This window comes from Schistocerca serialis, chromosome 6, assembly GCF_023864345.2.
Source record: "Schistocerca serialis cubense isolate TAMUIC-IGC-003099 chromosome 6, iqSchSeri2.2, whole genome shotgun sequence".
Classification (NCBI taxonomy): Eukaryota; Metazoa; Arthropoda; class Insecta; order Orthoptera; family Acrididae; genus Schistocerca; species Schistocerca serialis.
In genome coordinates, this window is record NC_064643.1 from 290,782,891 (window position 1) to 290,803,179 (window position 20,289).

Sequence of the window (20,289 nt, forward strand, 5' to 3'; positions counted from 1 at the left end):
ATGGCTTCCTCAATGGAACTGATGAAATCCGTTAAAGGCAGTGAGGCAGGTGTAGGAGCGAAGTTTAAACCTTTCGCAAGCACTGACATCGTCGCATCGTCAAAAGATTTCTCCGTGAGGTTCACCACGGATCGTCCAGAGATAGCTTCTTGCGGTTTTCGTGTTACGAGTTGGCTAAACTTCGCACTTTGTCTGTTCGTACTGTCCCTGTGAGCCCAGTCTGCCTTGGCCCAGGATACGCCGTCAATCCAGTCCCAACTAAGGGAAGAACATCTTGCTGAAATCTTCAGATGTAAATAATATAAATTCCTTGCGACAGCGTCTAACTCACGACGCGTAAAACGGATTCGTTCTCTTACTAAAGCCAGACTCGCCTTGCGTTTTATATTGTTGGCGGCCACACTATTAATAAAATGAACAACTCTGGCGAAAGTTGGAATCAAGTTACTGTCTCTACATTTCAGTAAAAAATGATGGACTGTCTATCAGTACACTGAAAAGATGCATAGACAACATATTTGATGCCATGGCCACAGCAGTAAATAATGTAATTGCATCAGGTTGTTTCCCAGATAGTCTAAAGATAGCACAAGTAACCCCAATTTACAAGAAAGGTGATAAATCTAAAATTGAAAACTACTGGCCCACCTCAATCGTACCTGCATTTTCTAAGGTAGTTGAGAAAGTTATTTATACCAGACTAATGACATTCCTGAGTCAACACAATTTAATATTTGAAAATCAGAATGGCTTTATGAAAAACAAGTCAACTTCAGCAGCCGAAGCACAATTAATAGAAAAATAATAACTGCCACAGAGAACAAGGAGTATGTAACTGGAGTGTTCCTTGATCTATAAAAAAGCTTTTGATTGTATCAACATCACCATATTACCTGACAAGCTGTGGAACCTGGGTATTAGAGGAACTGCTTATGAGCTAATAAAATCGTATATGAGCAATAGAAAACAATTTTTCTTGCTTAAAACAAACAGTGGGTCTTTCAAATCTAAAATTACTGATATCAAATATGGAGTGCCTGAAGGTTCTGTCTTGGGACCACTTCTTTTCTTGATTTATGTTAATGATATACAGTATTGTTCTCCTTACTGTAAAAAAAATATTGTATGCAGATGATACATCAATTATGTGTAAACACGAAGACTATGACAGTCTGGAGGTGCTGTGCAACAGTGTAACTAATGAAATAGTCCAATATTTTAATGAAAGCCATCTAAATGTAGGTGCTTCAAAGACTGCAACGATGGAATTTAACGCAAGGAAACATATAGAATTTGGCATGAAATTATCCATAGGAAATGACATTGTAAAAATGGACAAAGTTCTTGGGAATTACAATCCAGGACAGCCTCAAATGCGACATGCATATTGATTCCTTAGCCTGTAAGCTGTCAAAGAATGTATTTGCTATAAATATGATTAGCAAATATTGTAAGGATATGGGTGTACTAAAAACAGCTTATCATGCCATATTCTCATCAAATTTAAACTATGCCATAGAAATATGGGGTGCAAAAACTCAAGCCAACCTAAGCACATTATTAATACTACAGAAAAAAGTTATCAGAATTATTTGTGGTGCCAAACCTAGAGAATCATGTCAGAATCTGTTCCCAAAATTAGGTAGGCTTACCACTATAGGTGTATACATATTGAAAGTTATATTGCTATGAATATAATAGAGGGAAACATTCCACGTGGGAAAAATATATCTAAAAACACAGATGATGTGACTTACCGAACGAAAGTGCTGGCAGGTCGATAGACACACAAACAAACACAAACATCCACATGAAATTCAAGCTTTCGCAACAAACTGTTGCCTCATCAGGAAAGAGGGAAGGAGAGGGAAAGACGAAAGGATGTTGGTTTTAAGGGAGATGAGGAGTCATTCCAATCCCGGAAGCAGAAAGACTTACCTTAGGGGGAAAAAAGGGGTATACACTCGCACACACACACACACACACACATATCCATCTGCACATACACAGACACAAACAGACATTTGGAAAGTTATATTGCTTGTGAAAACAATAAATTCAAATTTCAACTGTGACCTGCACTAGTATGATACAAGGCATAAGTTCAGATACCATGAAATAGCCACAGAACAGCTTTATATGAAAAAAATGCACTTCATGCTGGGCTGAAGCTAGACATGCCCTACCAAAAAGCCTCAGAGCCTTTCCTACTGACAAATTAAAGGATCAGCTGAAAAGTATTCTAATTGAAGACCCTTTCTATTCCCTAGATGAGTACTATATCTATATGAAAAGTGCTTCGTAAGTATGTCAAGCTCATAGTTTTAAGTAACCTACAACTAATATAATGTTGATAACAAGAATATTTGTAATAGGCCTATTGTGATTGTATACTACCAAATGTAAAATGCATCAAAATGTAAAATTTATTAATACAAACAAATCTTTAGTTTGTAATTTATAAACTGATGTATTCAGAAGAATAATCTGTATGGTGTCCTGAAACTGTATTATTTCTAGGGATTGTATCTGATTATTCAATGTTGAATAAATATTATTATTATTATTATTAGTAGTAGTAGTAGTAGTAGTAGTAGTAGTAGTAGTAGTAAAAGTAGTAGTAGTAGTAGTAGTAGTATGAAAAGTGTAGTTACTACTCACCATATAGTGGAGATGTCGAGTTGCAGATAGGCACAACGAAAAGGCTGTCAGAAAGTGAGCTTTCAGCCAACAAGGCCTCTGAGAAAATATGCAGGGTCACTTTCTGACAAGTCTTTTCATTGTGCCTATCTGTGACACAGCATCTCCATTATATGGTGAGTAGCAACTATCCTTTTCATAAGATTGAAATATAAATGAGTAATACACCACAAGTGCTCCCAACATCAAAAGAGTGGATAGTTTGCTGCCATACCAGTCTGGGTTTGAGTTTCTAATAATAAGGAAGCAATATTGCCTGAAGTTTGTTGTTTATAATAGTGATTCTTAACATTTATCACTGTAAACAATGTTGAACTGTGAATGTTTCCACATTTGATAACTACATATTACAACTTACTTGCATTGATGACAGAATATTGATGTCTAAACATTTAAGGAGAACATAACAACTCATGGAACAGTTGAGGTGTTGAGTCATTGATGATATGCAAACAAAATGAGAATACTGCTAACCTTAGGACAAATCCATCTTCACAGCTGTGCAGTACACACAGACATACACCTGCATAGCTACATTTTCCCAGTTGACTACAGTGCACTGGCACTGTAGACTGATTGGAGTGTGGAGTTGTGTCAGATGGAGTGGGAGAGGTGAAAAATGGGAGGAAGGGTTGGGGATGGGTGGCTGATGGCTCGGAGGGGAGGCAGTAAGTGTATGGGATACCAATGTGTCACAGATGAATTTTTTTTAGCTATAGGCAGAGGGAATTGTGCACAGCAAACAATGATATGGAGGAGTGGATTTAGAGAGGGGATAAAACAGTGGGAGAGGAAGACTGTGAAGAGGAGGACATGAGTGCAGGATGCGTGAAATTAGGTCTTGAGGCAGGGGTGAAGGTACTTGTGGGGCAGGCTAGGAGAAGTATGGGATTGAAGGATGTGTTACAAGGACAAATCCCATCTACATTATTCTGAGGAGCTGGTGTTCAAGGGAAGGATCCAGATGGCAAGGGTTGGGAAGCAGCCATTTAAATTGAGCATATTGTGCCCAACAACACAGTCCCTCTGGGTGGACAACTTGGCTCTTGACCACAGGGTGGCAGTGATCATTCACTCAGGTAGACAGCTGGTTGGTGGTCATGCCAGTATAAAATTCTATTCAATATGCCTGCTTTCACAAGTGGATGGGACTGGAATAGGATGTACTTAGTGGGTGTTTCAGACAGGTCCTGCACCTGGTCATTCACAGGTGTATGACCCCTGTGGAAAGGGATGTGTAGTACATTTAGTGTAAGAATGGACTAGGATTATAGGTAGAACTGGGGAGGGGGGAGGGAGTTGGAACACAAAATTGGAAAGGGTAGGAAGGATTTTAGCCAGGATGTTCCCCATTTCCAGGCAGAATAATGAGTTGTGGAAGCACTGGCAAAGGATGTGGTTAAACTGTTCCAGTCAGGGGTAATAATGGGCAATAAAAGGAGTGCCCCTTTTTGGCTGCTTCCTGGGGCTAGTCAGAAGGTTAGAGGAATGTGCAGATATGTTTGTGGATTAGATTAAAGTTAGCTAGTAACATACTCAGTCTTATCGATGTCCCTTCAACGAAACAGTGACTCAACTATTTGGCGAGTTGTTACCTTGAACCCTGAAAATTTATATTCTGTCAAGGATTATCTATTACCATACAAATATTGGCATCTGTGCATCAATTGAATGGTACTTGCAAGCTAATTATTATTTATCAAACAGTTAAGTAGCCTTCTGCAATTCAAGATCTTTCAACTTAGTTCTCAATTTCATCAGTATTCCACCAGCAACATTCAATTATCAGCATTTCATGTCATCTAATCAGTGAGATGACAACAGAAGAGCATAAAATTGTTTCAGCATCAATCAATAATTAAATCAGTAGGTACAGAAAGTGTGAGATTTATTAATGGTAAATATAGTACCTCATTTCCTATCTGTGACCCATTAAACAGACATAAGCTGTATCAAGTAACAATGATTGCAGACAGGAATGACCATTTCAGTCATAAAACACTCTCATAGGTCGTATACACCCTAATTAGTGAAGACCCAAATAACAAAATTATTAGAAGTGTATGTATACCATGCAACTATTTCAGAAGATATATGTGCTTTGGTACTTACAGGTAATCCAACAGCACCAGGAAGACCTGGAACACCTGCTCGCCCTCTTGGACCAGGATTCCCCACCATTCCTGGATAACCCTTAAACCCTGGAAGGCCAGCAATGCTAGATCCTTGTGCTCCTGGCAACCCTGGTGAACCTGGAAGTCCACGATCTCCTGGCAAACCAGAAAGCCCCTGCAGACCATCGAACCCTGTGAACAGAAATGCAAAAATTGTGTTTTATTCATACATACGTAAGACACATTGTAATGTAACAGACCAAGATCCTCCAATTCAACAATATGATACAAATAGTTAATATACATCATGATACACTTGTACATCTGTATTTCATTTCTTGTAGCTAATGTTTTTGTTCTTATATTGTTTCATGGTATTACATAAGTGCTATTCAATTATGATAATTTTCTGTAATTTTTTTTATTTGCATTCATTATATTATAAATGAAGTAACTGATTGTGTGAAACAATAATAGGGATACGTTAGACACTAAGCTGTTAATATTACATAATTTATGAAATTTTCATAAAAAGCCATTATTTTCGAAAAAGTTACAGTTGTTGAAAGAATGTTCATATTAATCAATATTCCAATTCTTGTTGGTGATTGTAAAAAGCAAAAGTCAATATGGAAAAATATTAATGTACTTTATATGTGAAAGTCCAGAAATTTCACCGATAGCGAAAATTCTGATAGAAATCATCATAGTACACACAATTACATAGTTCAGTAAGGCATCAGCCTCTGCTGGTGACACATCGGCACGGTAGTAAGTTACACATTTAACTTTCGGTGCATGCTTTTATAGTTAATACTTAAGTTAGCAGTACTATGATGGATAGGTTGTGTGCTCGCTGTGTGTAGACACAGGAACTGGCCACAGTTTGTGAACTGCTGAGGATGCTTTTGGCATGGTCAGCCATCTTCACACTGCTCCCTCATGGTGTAAAGGTGGCACAGAATCTGGTACATCACATGGAGCATTTCAAGTGACATTTGTTTTGCTTACAGGCTCTCCTGCCAAGACACCTTGTAGCATATCCAACACAGTGGATCTGCCCTCACTACAGGGTGAGTCGAAAGTGGTGATGCATTCATCTCATATGAGGTAGAAAGTCAACATGGAGCCTTGCCATCGGGTCTCACCCATTTATCCTGTGAGTGGACAGATGGCCACTCCATTAGCAGGGTCTGAGCAGGTACACAGTGACAGTGGGGAGGGGAGGAGGTTGCATTTTCTGGTTGTCATGAGCTCCAATGTTAGGTGCATTAGGGAGCCCCATAGGGAAATAGTGTCCAGAGCTGGAAAGAAATCCCATGTGCACTCGGTATGTCTGCTAGGCAGCCTCATCCAAAAGGAGACCCTGCCTGTGGCTATTAATCATGCAGAGTGCAGTCGCACTACAAGCTGTGGCCCATGTGTGCACCAATAATATCTGTCACTTGTGCTACCATTATCTGTTCATACAGCTGACTGGGAGAAGTGGTGGAAATGCTGACTTCGCACAGGTGGTGCAAGCCAACCTCACAATTAGAAGCAGTTTCCTGAATTGATCAGGGCCCTTTGGTTCAGAGCCAAGTGAATGTTCTCAGCCAAAGGCTCTGTTGCATCTGTTATGTCTTGGCTGTAGATTTCTGGATCAGGTTTTAAGGTGTAGAAAGTTGTATGACTCCCTATGATACATCAGGGTTGCACTACACACCAATCAAAATGCAGAGAGTGAAATCAGACCAAGTACAAAGTAAAGGTATTTCAGCTGTGAAGCTTTTAACAGTAAATTGCTGAACTATTCATAATGAAGTTCCTGAATTTATGCCCGCCAGGGAAATTGTCATGCTCAAATTATTCTCAAAACCGAGAGCTGGTTGAAACCTGAAATGGAAAGCTCTGAAGTATTTAGCAAGGCATGGAACAAGTATCAAAAAAACGGAGTGGATGTCATCGAAGAGGGAGTGTTCATTGCAGTCAACAGAAATATTAAGTCTCTCAACATCAAAGTTGAGGCTGACTGTGAAGTTATCTGTATGCATGTGACAGGTTTAGGTGAACTCAAATTAATTACAGGATGTTTTTATTGGCCAATCAATTCTGTTGTGACAGCTTTAAAATTATTCAATATACTCAGTAGCGTAGAAATACCCACATCATGCAATATTAGTTGGAGGGGACTTTAAACTAATGAATACAGACTTAATGATATCAATATAATAGAGGGAAACATTCCACGTGGGAAAAATTATATATAAAAACAAAGATGAGGTGACTTACCAAACGAAAGCACTGGCAGGTCGATAGACACACAAACAAACACAAACACACACACAAAATTCAAGCTTTCGCAACAAACTGTTGCCTCATCAGGAAAGAGGGAAGGAGAGGGGAAGACGAAAGGAAGTGGATTTTAAGGGAGAGGGTAAGGAGTCATTCCAATCCCGGGAGCGGAAAGACTTACCTTAGGGGGAAAAAAGGACAGGTATACACTCGCACTCACGCACATATCCATCCACACATACAGACACAAGCAGACATATGTCTGCTTGTGTCTGTATGTGTGGATGGATATGTGCGTGAGTGCGAGTGTATACCTGTCCTTTTTTCCCCCTAAGGTAAGTCTTTCCGCTCCCGGGATTGGAATGACTCCTTACCCTCTCCCTTAAAACCCACTTCCTTTCGTCTTCCCCTCTCCTTCCCTCTTTCCTGATGAGGCAACAGTTTGTTGCGAAAGCTTGAATTTTGTGTGTGTGTTTGTGTTTGTTTGTGTGTCTATCGACCTGCCAGCGCTTTCGTTCGGTAAGTCACCTCATCTTTGTTTTTATATATGAATACAGACTTACATATTTATGGATTAATTGCAGGTGATATGGACAGGTGGTCTTGTGAAGTATTTTTGAACACGTTTTCTAAAAACTGTCTTAAGCAGTTAGTTCAACAGCCCTTATACAATAGAAATATTTTAGACCTTGTAGCTTGAAATAGGACCGATCTTATCAATTGAGTCAGCATAGAGACAGGGGTTAGTGATCATTATGTCATCATAGCAATGATGGTTATTTAAGGTAATAAATCCATCAAGAAGTCTAGGAGAGTATTTTTTCTAGGAAGAGCAGAAAAACAATTGTTGGAATCCCACTAAGAAAATGAATACACATCTTTTAGTTCCTGTATCATGGTTGGAGAGGAATTATGGGCAAAGTTTAAATTGATTGTAAATCACATCCAAGAGGAGTGTGTGCCAACTAACTGAATTATGGATGGAAAAGACCCGCTGTGGTTTAATAACAAAATTTGAGGATTTCTGAGGAACCAGACAAGCAAAAGCAGAAAAGAACGTGCAAACAGTGACAGACAAAAATTGGTATAAATTCATGTGACTGTAAAAAGATCAATGCACAAAGCATACAGCTACTGCCATTATAACTTATCAAAGGATCTGCCAAGAACACAAGAAAATTCTGTTCTGACATAAAATCACTATGTAGGTCACAGACTTCTATAATCACTTGCTGACCAATCTGGTGTGGCTCTAGAAGACTGCAAAAGAAAAGCCGAAATATTATTTTGTGCATTTAAGAAATCATTCACATAGGAAGATTATACAAACATATCATTGATTGACCATCACATACACTCCCTTATGTAGGATATAGTAATAAGTATGCCTGACATACAGAAGCAACTGAAAAAAACTGAAAACATATGTCGCCAGGTCCAGATGGAATCCCAGTTCAGTTTTATAGGCACTGGCCCCTTACTTAGCTTGCATTTGTCATGAATCTCTCACCCGGTGCAAAGTCCCAAGTGATTGATAAAGGTACAGATGACTCCTGTGTATACGAAACATAAAAGAACGGAACCACAAAATTACAGACAAATACCCTTAAACTTGGTCTGCTGCAGAATTCTTGAACATAAACTCAGTTCAAACATAGTAAGAGATGGAAGAGTTTCTGTCCACAAATCACACAGATTTATAAAGCATTGCATGAGCAAAACTCAGTTCATCCTTTTCTCACATAATATCCTGTGGACCTTGGATGAAAGGTAACAGGCAGATTACATATTCCTCGATTTCCAGGACAGGGGCCCCACTGAAGACTGTTAATGAAGGTACGAATGTATGGAATAGGTTCCCAGATATGTGTGAGGCTTGAAGACATCTTAGATAAGAGTACACAGAATGTTGTCCTCAACTGTGAATGTTCATCACATCATCACAGACAAGGGCTTCGTGAGAAGTTCCCCAGGGATGTGTGATAGGACTGCTCTTATTCTCCAAATGGATAAATGCCCTGATGGATAGGGCAAGCAGCAATCTGTGTTGATGAGGCTGTGGTGTATGGTAAGGTGTCGTTGTTGAGTGACTGTAGAAGGATACAAGATGACTTGGACAAAATTTGTAATTGGTGTGAATGACAGCTTGTTCTAAATGTATAAAAATTTAAGTTAGTGCAGATGAGTAGGAAAAATAGTACCATAACATTCGAATACAGCAATAACTGTGTGCTTCTTAAGACAATCACATCATTTAAATATCTAGGCATAACAGTGTAAAGTGATACAGAATGGAATGAACATCTAAGGATAACAGAACATAGAGCAAATGGTCAATTTTGGTTTATTGGGAAAATTTTAGAAAAGTATGGTTCATCGGTAAAGGAGACCGAGTATAGAACACTAGTGCAACCTGTTCTTGATTAGTGCTTGATTGTTTGAGATGCTCACCAGGTGGGATTGTTGGAAAACATCAAAACAATTCAGAGATGGGCTGCTACATCTGTTAGCAGTATGTTCGACCAACACAAATTATGGAGATGCTTTTTGAACTCAGATGGGAATCCCTGGAGGGAAGTTAACATTCTTTTTGCAGAACATTATTGAGAAAATTTAGAGAACCGACATTTGAAGCTGATGGCAGAACAATTCTACTGTTAATAATGTACATTTTGTGTCAAGATAAGGGAAATTAAGGTTTATATAGAGGCTTATAGATAGCTGTTTTTCCCCCTTGCTCTCTATGTAAGTGGAACAGAAAAAGTTACAACTATTAGTGTACCAAGCACCTTCCATTAGGCACTATAGACTGGCTTGTAGAGAATGTATGTACATGTAAGAGTAGAATTTAAAATGCCAAGTGAACTTTAGCATGAATCTGTGGCAAAATCGTTTGGCTTATGAAATTTTAATAATATCTTAACTCGTACCAATAAAGTAAGTTGTTTGTTGACTATCGGAAAATAATCAAGGTGATCACTGTTGACCATGGGTGATATTTTTTCAGTCTTGGGATCAGAAGCAATGAGGCATGTGATCAGTGAGTCTGAGGTTTTGTGTCACAAAGATTATTGTGAATAAATGAAGAACATTGAAAATTGATTTATCACAAGGCTTTTACCAAGAAATATCCTTGTAATCGCATAATAATGTAGAATCATCCAAAAAATCAACTTTGGAATTCTGCAGCAAACAAGAATGATGATAAATATGAAAAACAATCATTGTCACCTCCACTTCAACAAGGTAATTATTTACATGACATTTTCTTGCTCAAAAACTTTTTTGTCAATGATCACGAATTATAATGTGGATATTGCAGTTAATTAATATTTTAAGCTGAACATTTGACTTGTTTTCACCTATATTGTGAGCAAAAGCATTACAACATCCACAATTTCGAACACTGTGATCTTGTGAATTTCTTATACAGGTTGTATATGTCTGCTTGTGTCTGTATATGTGTGGATGGATATGTGTGTGTGTGTGCGAGTGTATACCCGTCCTTTTTTCCCCCTAAGGTAAGTCTTTCCGCTCCCGGGATTGGAATGACTCCTTACCCTCTCCCTTAAAACCCACTTCCTTTCGTCTTTCCCTCTCCTTCCCTCTTTCCTGATGAGGCAGCAGTTTGTTACGAAAGCTTGAATTTTGTGTGTATGTATGTGTCTGTTTGTGTTTCTATCGACCTGCCAGCGCTTTCGTATGGTAAGTCACATCATCTTTGTTTTTAAATATATCTTATACAGGTTGTTTCAACACAGCAGTTACAAACTATCTGGAGAGAGAGAGAGTATGGAAAATCACATTCTAGAGCATGGTTGGAAATGCTTTCCTGATGCAATAGTGACTATACAAACACAAAGGACACAAACGGTGAAAAAACTTGTTAATTATTCTTAGAACAGTGGAAATCAAGAAATAAGAATGAAAACGGTCAATGACCATCATCAAAGAAGATGTTCAAAATTATAATCACAGACCATGATGCAGTCTTCACATCTCCGGCACATGGAAGATCTGATGTTTCGGGAAATACCGGGCATGTTGCAGACTTCCCCAGCAGATGCCACAATGCACACAAGTTCCTCAGCACAGTTAATGGGGGTTTGGCACTCCATTGTCTTGACATACCCCCAGAGGAAATCATCTAGGCAAGTCAGGTCTGGCTATCTCACTGGCCAATGCACCAGATCATCTTGGCCAATCTGAAGTTGATATGTTGCATTCAGTTGGTGACACATATCAACGCTGTAATGTGAGGGAGCCTCATCATGCTGAAACCATACGGCAGAACACATTGAAGCAGATATGCATGTAGCACCATGTGCTGCATTTGTCAGCCAAAGCAATCCCAGCATTTTAGCTGTACTAAGCATAATGAACATGTTTTCTCACCCTATTCATGTCTTTCATTTCCTGTTTTTTGAGCAATCACTACCATACCAGGAAATCATTTCTGACCATGCATTGCTATGTGACTTTCCATAGTCTAGGTATACTCTACCTCTCGTGGAAGTTTGTAATCATTGTGCTGAAAATGTCACCAATTAAACTGAAACAGACAAGGGGTTTTAGCTGTTGATTTAGATAGGAAGGATTTCACCAGATAAACCATAAATAAACTGGCACAGGATTGTTCCATGTGAATACCCACGATTGTGAGCCAGGAGGCTAGGAGGATTAGGAAAGAGGTAGGTGGGTTGGTATCAAGAGGATGTTGGTAAAGGTAGTTTTCCACGACCATAAGGCCATGAGCATGGGAGATGTGGATATTTAAAGATGTCACATCCACAGTGACCAACTAGCAGTCTTGTGGTAATGGGACAGGAACTTGTGGGAAGGTGACAAAAGAAGTGAGCAATGTCTTTGATGTAGGATTCAAGATTACAGATATTATTTTACAGAAGCTGGTCAACAAAGACAGAGGTTCATTCTGTAGGAGCATTGTGCCCAGCCATAATGGGATAATCATTAGGGAGACCTGTGGGGATGGATTTGTGGAGTTTGAGGAGTAGGCAGAAAGTAGGAGAGCAGGTATTTGCTGTTGTGAGAAGAGAGATGGATTCTGTTGTGAGAAGAGAGATGGGTTCAGGTCTCCCTGCTAATCATTCCTTTGAGCCTGGGTACTATGCTACCATGGAATGAACCTCTGCCTTTGTTGACCATAGCTCTAAACTGTTGTCTGTAACCTGCCATCATACAGGGATAGCCAAAATAATGTGGACAGTGGTAGTAGTAGTATGGTTGTTTTTGACAGTCAACAACGAAGGTAAAGCATGTGTCACACTGGACTGTGTATGTTCAGTACAGACTAGGCATGAGTGCAGGTTGTTTACAAGCAGTGCACACATCACATCCACATTCAGAGGCCGAGGTCAATGTGCAATGCAAGACCTGACAGACTTCCAAAGAGGGCAGATTGTGGCAGACCAACTAGCTGAAGCATCAGTAACCAAGACAGCAAACTTACGGAATGTTTCAAGAGCAACTGTTTCAACAGTCATGGCAGCCTACAGAAAACATGAAAATACATCATCAAGTAAACATAATAGTCGGTGCCAATCAAAAGTAAAAGACAGAGAGAGATACGCAGAGAAGCCGTGCAGTTTGAGGCACCACATCACAGATTGCATGGCCCCTCGTGCCGGAAGTTCGAGCCCTCTCTTGGGCATGGGTGTGTGTCTTATTCTTAACATAAGTTAGTTTAAGTAGCATGCAAGTCCAGGGACCGATGACCCAATGACCTCAGCAGTTTGGTCCCTTAGGAATTCATACATATTTGAACATTTTTAAATGACAGAGATCGTTGTATGCTAACACGAATTGTTTCAAAACAACACAAAACTACAGCAGCTAAAGTGACTGCAGAGCTCAATAGCCGTCTTTGAGGCTCCATATCAATCAACACTGTCCACTAAGAACTCCATAAAGTGAATATTCATGGGCGAGCTGCTACAACGAAACCATTAGTGACAACAACCAACACAAAAAATTTAAAACATGGTGTCAGGAGCATAATTCCTGGACAGCTGATCAGTAGAAACACATCATATGGTCCGACGAGTCAACATTTTCGTCATTTCCAACATCAGGCCACGATTACATCTGAAGAATGCCAAAACAAGCCTATAATCCTGATTGCTTGATTCCAGTGGTTAAGCATGGAGGTGGAAGTGTGATGGTGTGGACAGCCATATCATGGTATACTGCTGGTCCCATCATTACTCTCAAAGGCTGTTTTACAGCCAATGATTATGTGAACAGTTTAAATGGTCAGGTGCACCCCATGATTCAAATGTTCCCCAACAATGATGCCATATTTCAGTATGATAAGGCACCAAATCACACAGCCAGGACAGTACAATCGTGGTATGAAGAGCATGCAACTGAACTGCAGCATCTCCCCTGGCCAGCACAGTCCCTGGCCTTAAACATTATCAAGCTCCTGTGGACGGTAATGGAGCACAGACTCCAGAGCAGATTTCTGTCTCCCTCATCACTATAGGAATTAGAAGAGGGTCTGATCGAAGAGTGGCACAACATTCCACTGGAGACTGTACAATCATTATATGCCAGTATTTCAAGAAGAATTTCAGCTATATTATGGGCAAATTGGGGTCCAACCCCTTACTAATAAACCATTCCCAAGTAATTACAGGTGTTCACATTATTTTGCCTACCGCTTATACATTCAAGACAATGCTCACTTGCTTCATCACCTTTCCACAGTTCCTGTCTTGTTACCACCATATTTTTTGTTGGGCACATGGATGTGACATTCTTATAGACCAACATTTCCCATACTCATGGCCTTGTGGCCATTTAAACTTTCCACACATCCTCCAAAAATCCACCACCTCTTTCCTAATCCTTCTACCAAACCACATCCTGAGTCACAATTATTTCACTTTTGAAGGCCAAATCTATAAACAACTCTGTGGTACTGCCATGAATACTCACATGGGGTCATCCTATGTCAATTCATTTATGGGCCACCTGGAGGAATTCTTCTTATCCAGTCAATTCCTAAAACACCTTGTCTGGTTCAGATTCACTGATAACATTTTCATGATCTGGAAACAGGGCAGCTACAATCATTGCTCTTTCCTTTTCCTCAACATCTCCAAAACTGCTTTACCTGGTCCTTCTCAACTCAACAAGCCACATTTCTAGCTGTCAATCTACACCTTGCAGAAGGCTTGAAAAATATATCTGTTCATATCAAGTGCACCAACTACCAACAGCACCTCCACTCTGACAGTTGTCTCCCATTCCATGTCTCTTCCTTCCAGCATTGCCACCCATGGATGCCACATCTGCAGTGGAAAGCAGGACTTGTCGAAATATACCAATAAACCTGCCATAGCCTCTATTGATAGACAGTGTCCTGTCCAGCACATCCATAAATGGATCTGCCTTGTGATCTCCTCCTCTGACGCCAGAAAACCCATTAACTAGCCATTCTAGCACCCCTCTGATTACCCAGTATCACCTTGGCCTTTAAAAGCTCAACTACATACTCCACTCAATTTGTGCCCTGAGATGAGAGATATCCTACCCACAATCCTACCACTTTACCCAAAGTTGTACTCCACCTCCCACGCACCCTCCAGAGTATCCTTGTCCATCCCTATTCCAGTTTTGCTTCCAATGTTGCACCTGATAGGTTGTTCCTTTGTGGCTGACCCACATGTGAGACCTGTCAAGTACACCCAGCCACCATTTCCTACCACAAGCCAGTCACAGACATCTTCTGCCCTATAAAAGGCAAGGCCACATGAGAAAGCAGCCATGCTATTTATCACCAATGTGCAATTACTGTATAGCTTTCAATACTGGTATTACAAGCAACTGACTGTCTACTTGCATCAATGGCCTCCGCCAAAATGTGGCAAACCACAAATTTCATCATCTAGTTGCCAAACAAGTTGTGCACCACTACAAAAATACCTTTAACAGCTGCTTCACTACATGAGCAATTTGGCCTAAACCTCTGCTAACATATTTCCCACTGCCTCACCTTAACTTTTCCCTTCCCTCTTCTGCCCACACCACTCTTTCCTCATTCAGATCATGTAATGCTCCCCTGTCCCCCCTATCTCTCTATCTGCCCTCCTGTCTCCTTCCCATCTCACCCTTTTTATGCCTTGTTTGCTTTCTCTTTTCCCTCCCTGTCTCATCCTCCATCTTCACATTCTCCTTCTTTCCACCCCTCACTTCTGCCAACCCCTCTCCCTTTGCCTACCTCTTGTATGTCCTCCTTTTTTATTTTTGTGCAGTTGCTGAGTCATCTGTCGAATCACCTGCATCACACACCCCATTATCCTCTCCTCGTCTTGCTGTCCTTCCCTCCACTCTCCATCTGCCACAGCAACTGCTATTGGTAATCAACAGTCAGTCTTGCTGTGGCAACAGGTGTGTGTGTGTGTTGTGTGGTTAGGGTGCCTGTGTACATGAATATGTGTACTTCTATTAGGGAAAGAACAAGAGCTCAAAAGCTAGTAAAAATACTGTCTTCTGCAGCATATTTCTACACACCACATATCAGTCAGCTATAGATGAATGGTTGCCTTTCCTTTATTTCACATATTATCTCTCTATCTACACTATTCAATCTGATTCCATAGGACTTCCTTACACTGTACTATAAACTTTTTAAAGCAGTTAAACAATATTCACAAGATTATAATAAATTAGGCTGGAGTCATCTCACAGAAAGCTTCCCGCTGTACTTTACTGCACCAGAGAAATTTTTTGACTGTATGCATATACCCATTCAGCAGTACGCAGAGTATGAAATGTATCAGTAGGTGAATTGACAATGCAATATTTTAAAAGATGGCTGTGTTTCTAAATATGCCTGATACTTTATCAAATATCATAACAACCAACTAATCTTCAGGGATGACACTGTGGTGTAAATAGTTATAGGTTTCACTTGAATGAATGTGCTGATGTGAAACCTCCTGGCAGATCAAAACTGTGTGCTGGACTGGGACTCAAATCTGGGAGCTTTGCATTTCATGGGAAAGTCCTCTACTGACTGAGCTACCCGAACAGATGCACGACCGATCTTCACACCTTTACTTCCTCCGGTACCTCATCTCCTACCTTCCAAACAGAAGGCCAGTAGGCAGGAGATGAGGCAAAGGCACAAATAAACCTGTGAGGATGGGCCATGAGTTGTGCTCGGGTAGCTGATTTAGAGCACTTGCCTGCAAATGGCAAAGGCCCTGGGTTAGAGTCCCGGTCCGGCACATTGTTTTCGTCTACCAGGAAGTTTCATCTTTTACTTACCTCTGTCTCCTCTGGGTCCTTTGATTCCCTTTTCTCCTTTAATATCTCCCATAACATGATACCCTGCTTCTCCCATTTCTCCTGGAGCACCAACATCTCCTGGTTCACCCACTTCTCCCCTGGCATTAACAAAACAGTTATTTAACAAACAATGTTGAAAAGTCACATCATCATGTACCCAAATGATCAAAAAGTACAATTAAATCCAGGTTTAACATACTACTAGCATCTAATCTCACATATAACATTCTGGTGGTAAATGAAGTCATCACCTATCAGAAAGCTACAGTGTTGCCTGGAGAGTAAAATGATAAAGTATGTGCTGAAAACTGAGAAGTCTACAGGGGCTGAGTTTCAATCTATCTTTAATCTCTCAGTGATGTGAAAAGTCTACATTAAAACATATATTTCCTTTCCCCAGTAGGAAGTTATTATGAAGAGGAATAATTATGTATAGCTACTTCCTGTAGCACAGTTTCACATTACACAGAATACTACAGAGAATCAGTTAAAAGTCCATACCAACCAAATTTCAAGTGCACATTGAGAAGAAAATGACATAAAATGCATGTTGAGTGCAATATAACAATTAAGGTTTCAGAAACATTTCACAGAAGCACAAATTTGAGAGAGGATTTGCAGCAATAACTCTTCTTTTTAAAGAACTGGAAACATGAAATCTGGCTCATAATTACACATCTTTAGTCTATTGAGTACCTAGCATATAACCCATGAGGATAGCCAAGAATGCTAATGTGCCTGCTTCCAGGATATGAGGAGGTGAGCTGGCCATGGATCGAATCTGCCTTGGAGATTAACAACAAGGGCTGGTGAGCCAGCCAGCCTGGATGTTGTTTTTAGGCAGTTCCTCATAGCCAACTAGGTAATACCAGGCTGTTAACCCCATTCCATCTTAGAAACATGAAATGCAAACACAGAAAATGTCATCACATTTGAATATGAGATCTACATTAGACACTGACAGATGGCGCACATAATTTCCTTCCCAGGTGGGGTAGTGGCATCAAGAATGGCATCTAGCCACCAAATGCCACTAACACTGCCAAAACCAGTACATAACAATACCGACTCTGTAGGGAAACAGCGAAAAGCAAAACAAAAAGAAATAAGTATTTCACATCTGTAGTGATACATTCCACAGATACTGAGTTTTCAAGTTGGAGAGATCTGCAGGATTGTCAGAGTGCTTCTCATATTATAAGCTTGTCTATCTCATAAGTAATAAAATGAGCTCTTGAACTATCATGAAAATATTGTGAGCATTGCTCTTCAGCATGTGATTCACCAGTTTAAAAATATCTACATGTATAACTGAAAACAAAAAATATTTCACTAATGAAACAAAATAGTAAAAAGAAAGGGTCAAAATGTATATGAAACAAAAGTACACAGACTGCAACATAAAACAGACAAAGATATATTAAACATAAAACAGAGTTAGAAAGATACTACATTCACTTTTTTAAACTTCGTGAAATCAGTTCTTTCCCAGAAGAGTTGTTGAATCCCACACAGAAGAGTTGTTGAATGTGGGCAGTTTCACCACCTAGAATAGTTATGATGTACTGGTATTGTGGTAAAATAAGCACTGTGCTCTACTTGTACTTGTTGACAGAGGCAACCTTGCATTAGAGGACATAAAAGACACCCACAAATCTTCATTCCATTATGGTGACTTAAATTCTGTACACTATAGTTGGTTGATTCAAATGATCACAGCTTTCTCATCATTCACACTCTCATTCACATGCATCAAAAACTATCCTTTTCGACAATGACATGTATATCAGCAAACAGAACAGCATGGAACATTCAGCCATTGCAAATTCCTCACAGACCACCTTCAGTGCTGCATGTACCATCTTATTCTTACAGATTTCAGGATTTCCCAAAGTGAAGCACAGTCATGCCTCTTTAACCTGCTTTTGTGGGAAGAAGAGGGTGTCCTGGATGGCTTGTGCTAGCTTCACTGCTAGGTACCTGTGTTGGATAGTCTAAAGATCTTTCAGTAAATCAGAGTATGTGATACTTCATTACAAAATCATATTTCATATCTCTCACTGTCAAAAACTTTGATTTATATGTAACAGAAATGGATGGACCAAAAATCTAATCACCAAGTGGTTGCAGGAGAAAACACATATAAAAGTTATGGAATGTGCAGGCATCGGGATTCAATGGTGCCTTCTTCTGGCAGGAGGACTGAAGGGGAAGGAACCTTCCATGATCCCTCTTCCTTCCCCTTCAACCTTTCTGCCAGAAGAAGGAACCACTGGCTCCAAAAGCTTGCAAATTTACTTACTCATACGCAGATGAATGATGAGTAGATATACTAGAAAAGATCAGAAAAGCACACTGACTTTTCACCTTTTGCTCTTTCACACACACACACACACACACACACACACAGTAGCCATGGTAATGTCATAATTACTTCTGCAGCATATCACTTAATTATGAACAATGACATAACTTTGTATTTATGTTATTTACATTCATTACACAGTATGTACATCATAAACTGACTAATAGGCCAATAACAGCATAAAGATGAATAATGTCTTACCTTCTTCCATCAATTCCAGGGTCTCCAACCAAATACTGCTTGGGAATTGTAGCATCGTCACCTTTAGGACCCGGTATACCACTATATCCACTCCTTCCAGGTCTTCCAGGAATACCTATATCTCCATAACTCCCCTAAAGAAGTGGATTAAATGAAATATTTTATTTGGATATGCTTTCTTTTGCAAAATGTTTTCATTTAATAAGTGTTTACGACCCATGTTATTCAGTCTATACATTGAGCAAGCAATAACGAAACAAAAAAATTTGAAAGGCTATTAAAAAAATAAACACTTTAAGTTTTGCTAAGTATATTGTAATTCTGTCAGAACGGCCAAAGAACTTGAAACATCATTTGAATATAATCAACTTTGGCTTGAAAAGGGGTTATAAGGTGAGCGTCAATATAGGTAATGGGGTGTAGTAATGGTGTTGAAGGGATCAGATTAGGAAATGTGACTCTAAATGTTGTAGAAGAGTTTTGTTATTCGGTCACCAAAATAACTGACAGTGGCTGAAGTAGAGAGGATACAAAATGTGGGTTTACAAAGGCAAGAATATGATTCTAACAAAGAAAAATTTGTTAACATCTAATACAACTTAAATCATTGGAAATATTTTCTGAAAGTACTTGTCTGGGGTGTAGCCTTGCATGGAAGTGAAATGTGGACAATAAGCAGTATAGGAAAAGAAGAGATATGAAGCTTTTGCAATTTGATGTCTGCAGGAGAATGCTGAAGATAGATGAGTAGAGAAGGGAATTGAAGTTTGAATGCAGTAATTAACTTCAAATGGATGTAGTCTGCAGCAGTTATGCAGAGGTGAAGAGATGTGCATAGGATATATTAGAGAGCTGCACCAAATCATTCTGCAGAGTGATGAACACAGCTGCAACTGTTTGTTTATTTGTGTGGTTCACAGCCTGGTGCTTGACTCTAACTTGTCCACATTGGTGGTTTATGTGTCTGGTATAATTATGTACAAGGTGTGCTTTTTATGTAAGTGCCATTTTGAAATTAAAAAAAAAGACATGATAAGATGTCTCAATAATTTTATTTTTACATGAAAGCCGGTACCTTAATCCATGCACTGACGCAATTACAGTCTGATTCTTCTTACATTGTGTACTGAGTGTTTAAGATGCCTCTGATAATCGTGAGTCCCGCCGACTGTGATGTACGGGCTGTTATAAGATTTCTTAGTGCTAAAGGCCTAAAAGCAATCAATATTCATTGTGAGATCAGTGCAGTTTACGGAGAAGACATTATGAGTGATGGATTGGTAAGAAAGAGGGTGAAAGCATTTAAAGATGGCCGCA

At 39.6% G+C, this 20,289-nt stretch overlaps 1 protein-coding gene across 1 annotated transcript in view; it reads right to left on the bottom strand.

The window, feature by feature from the left end:
• Positions 1-20,289, bottom strand: part of LOC126484272 (collagen alpha-5(IV) chain-like) — a 609,631-nt gene that overhangs the window by 129,758 nt on the left and 459,584 nt on the right. The window contains exons 14-16 of the mRNA XM_050107696.1: positions 18,973-19,106; positions 16,386-16,504; positions 4,813-5,006 (exon numbers count right to left, since the gene is read on the bottom strand). Of these exons, the coding sequence (XP_049963653.1) occupies positions 4,813-5,006; positions 16,386-16,504; positions 18,973-19,106 (447 nt within the window). The remainder of the gene's footprint in view (positions 1-4,812; positions 5,007-16,385; positions 16,505-18,972; positions 19,107-20,289) is intronic.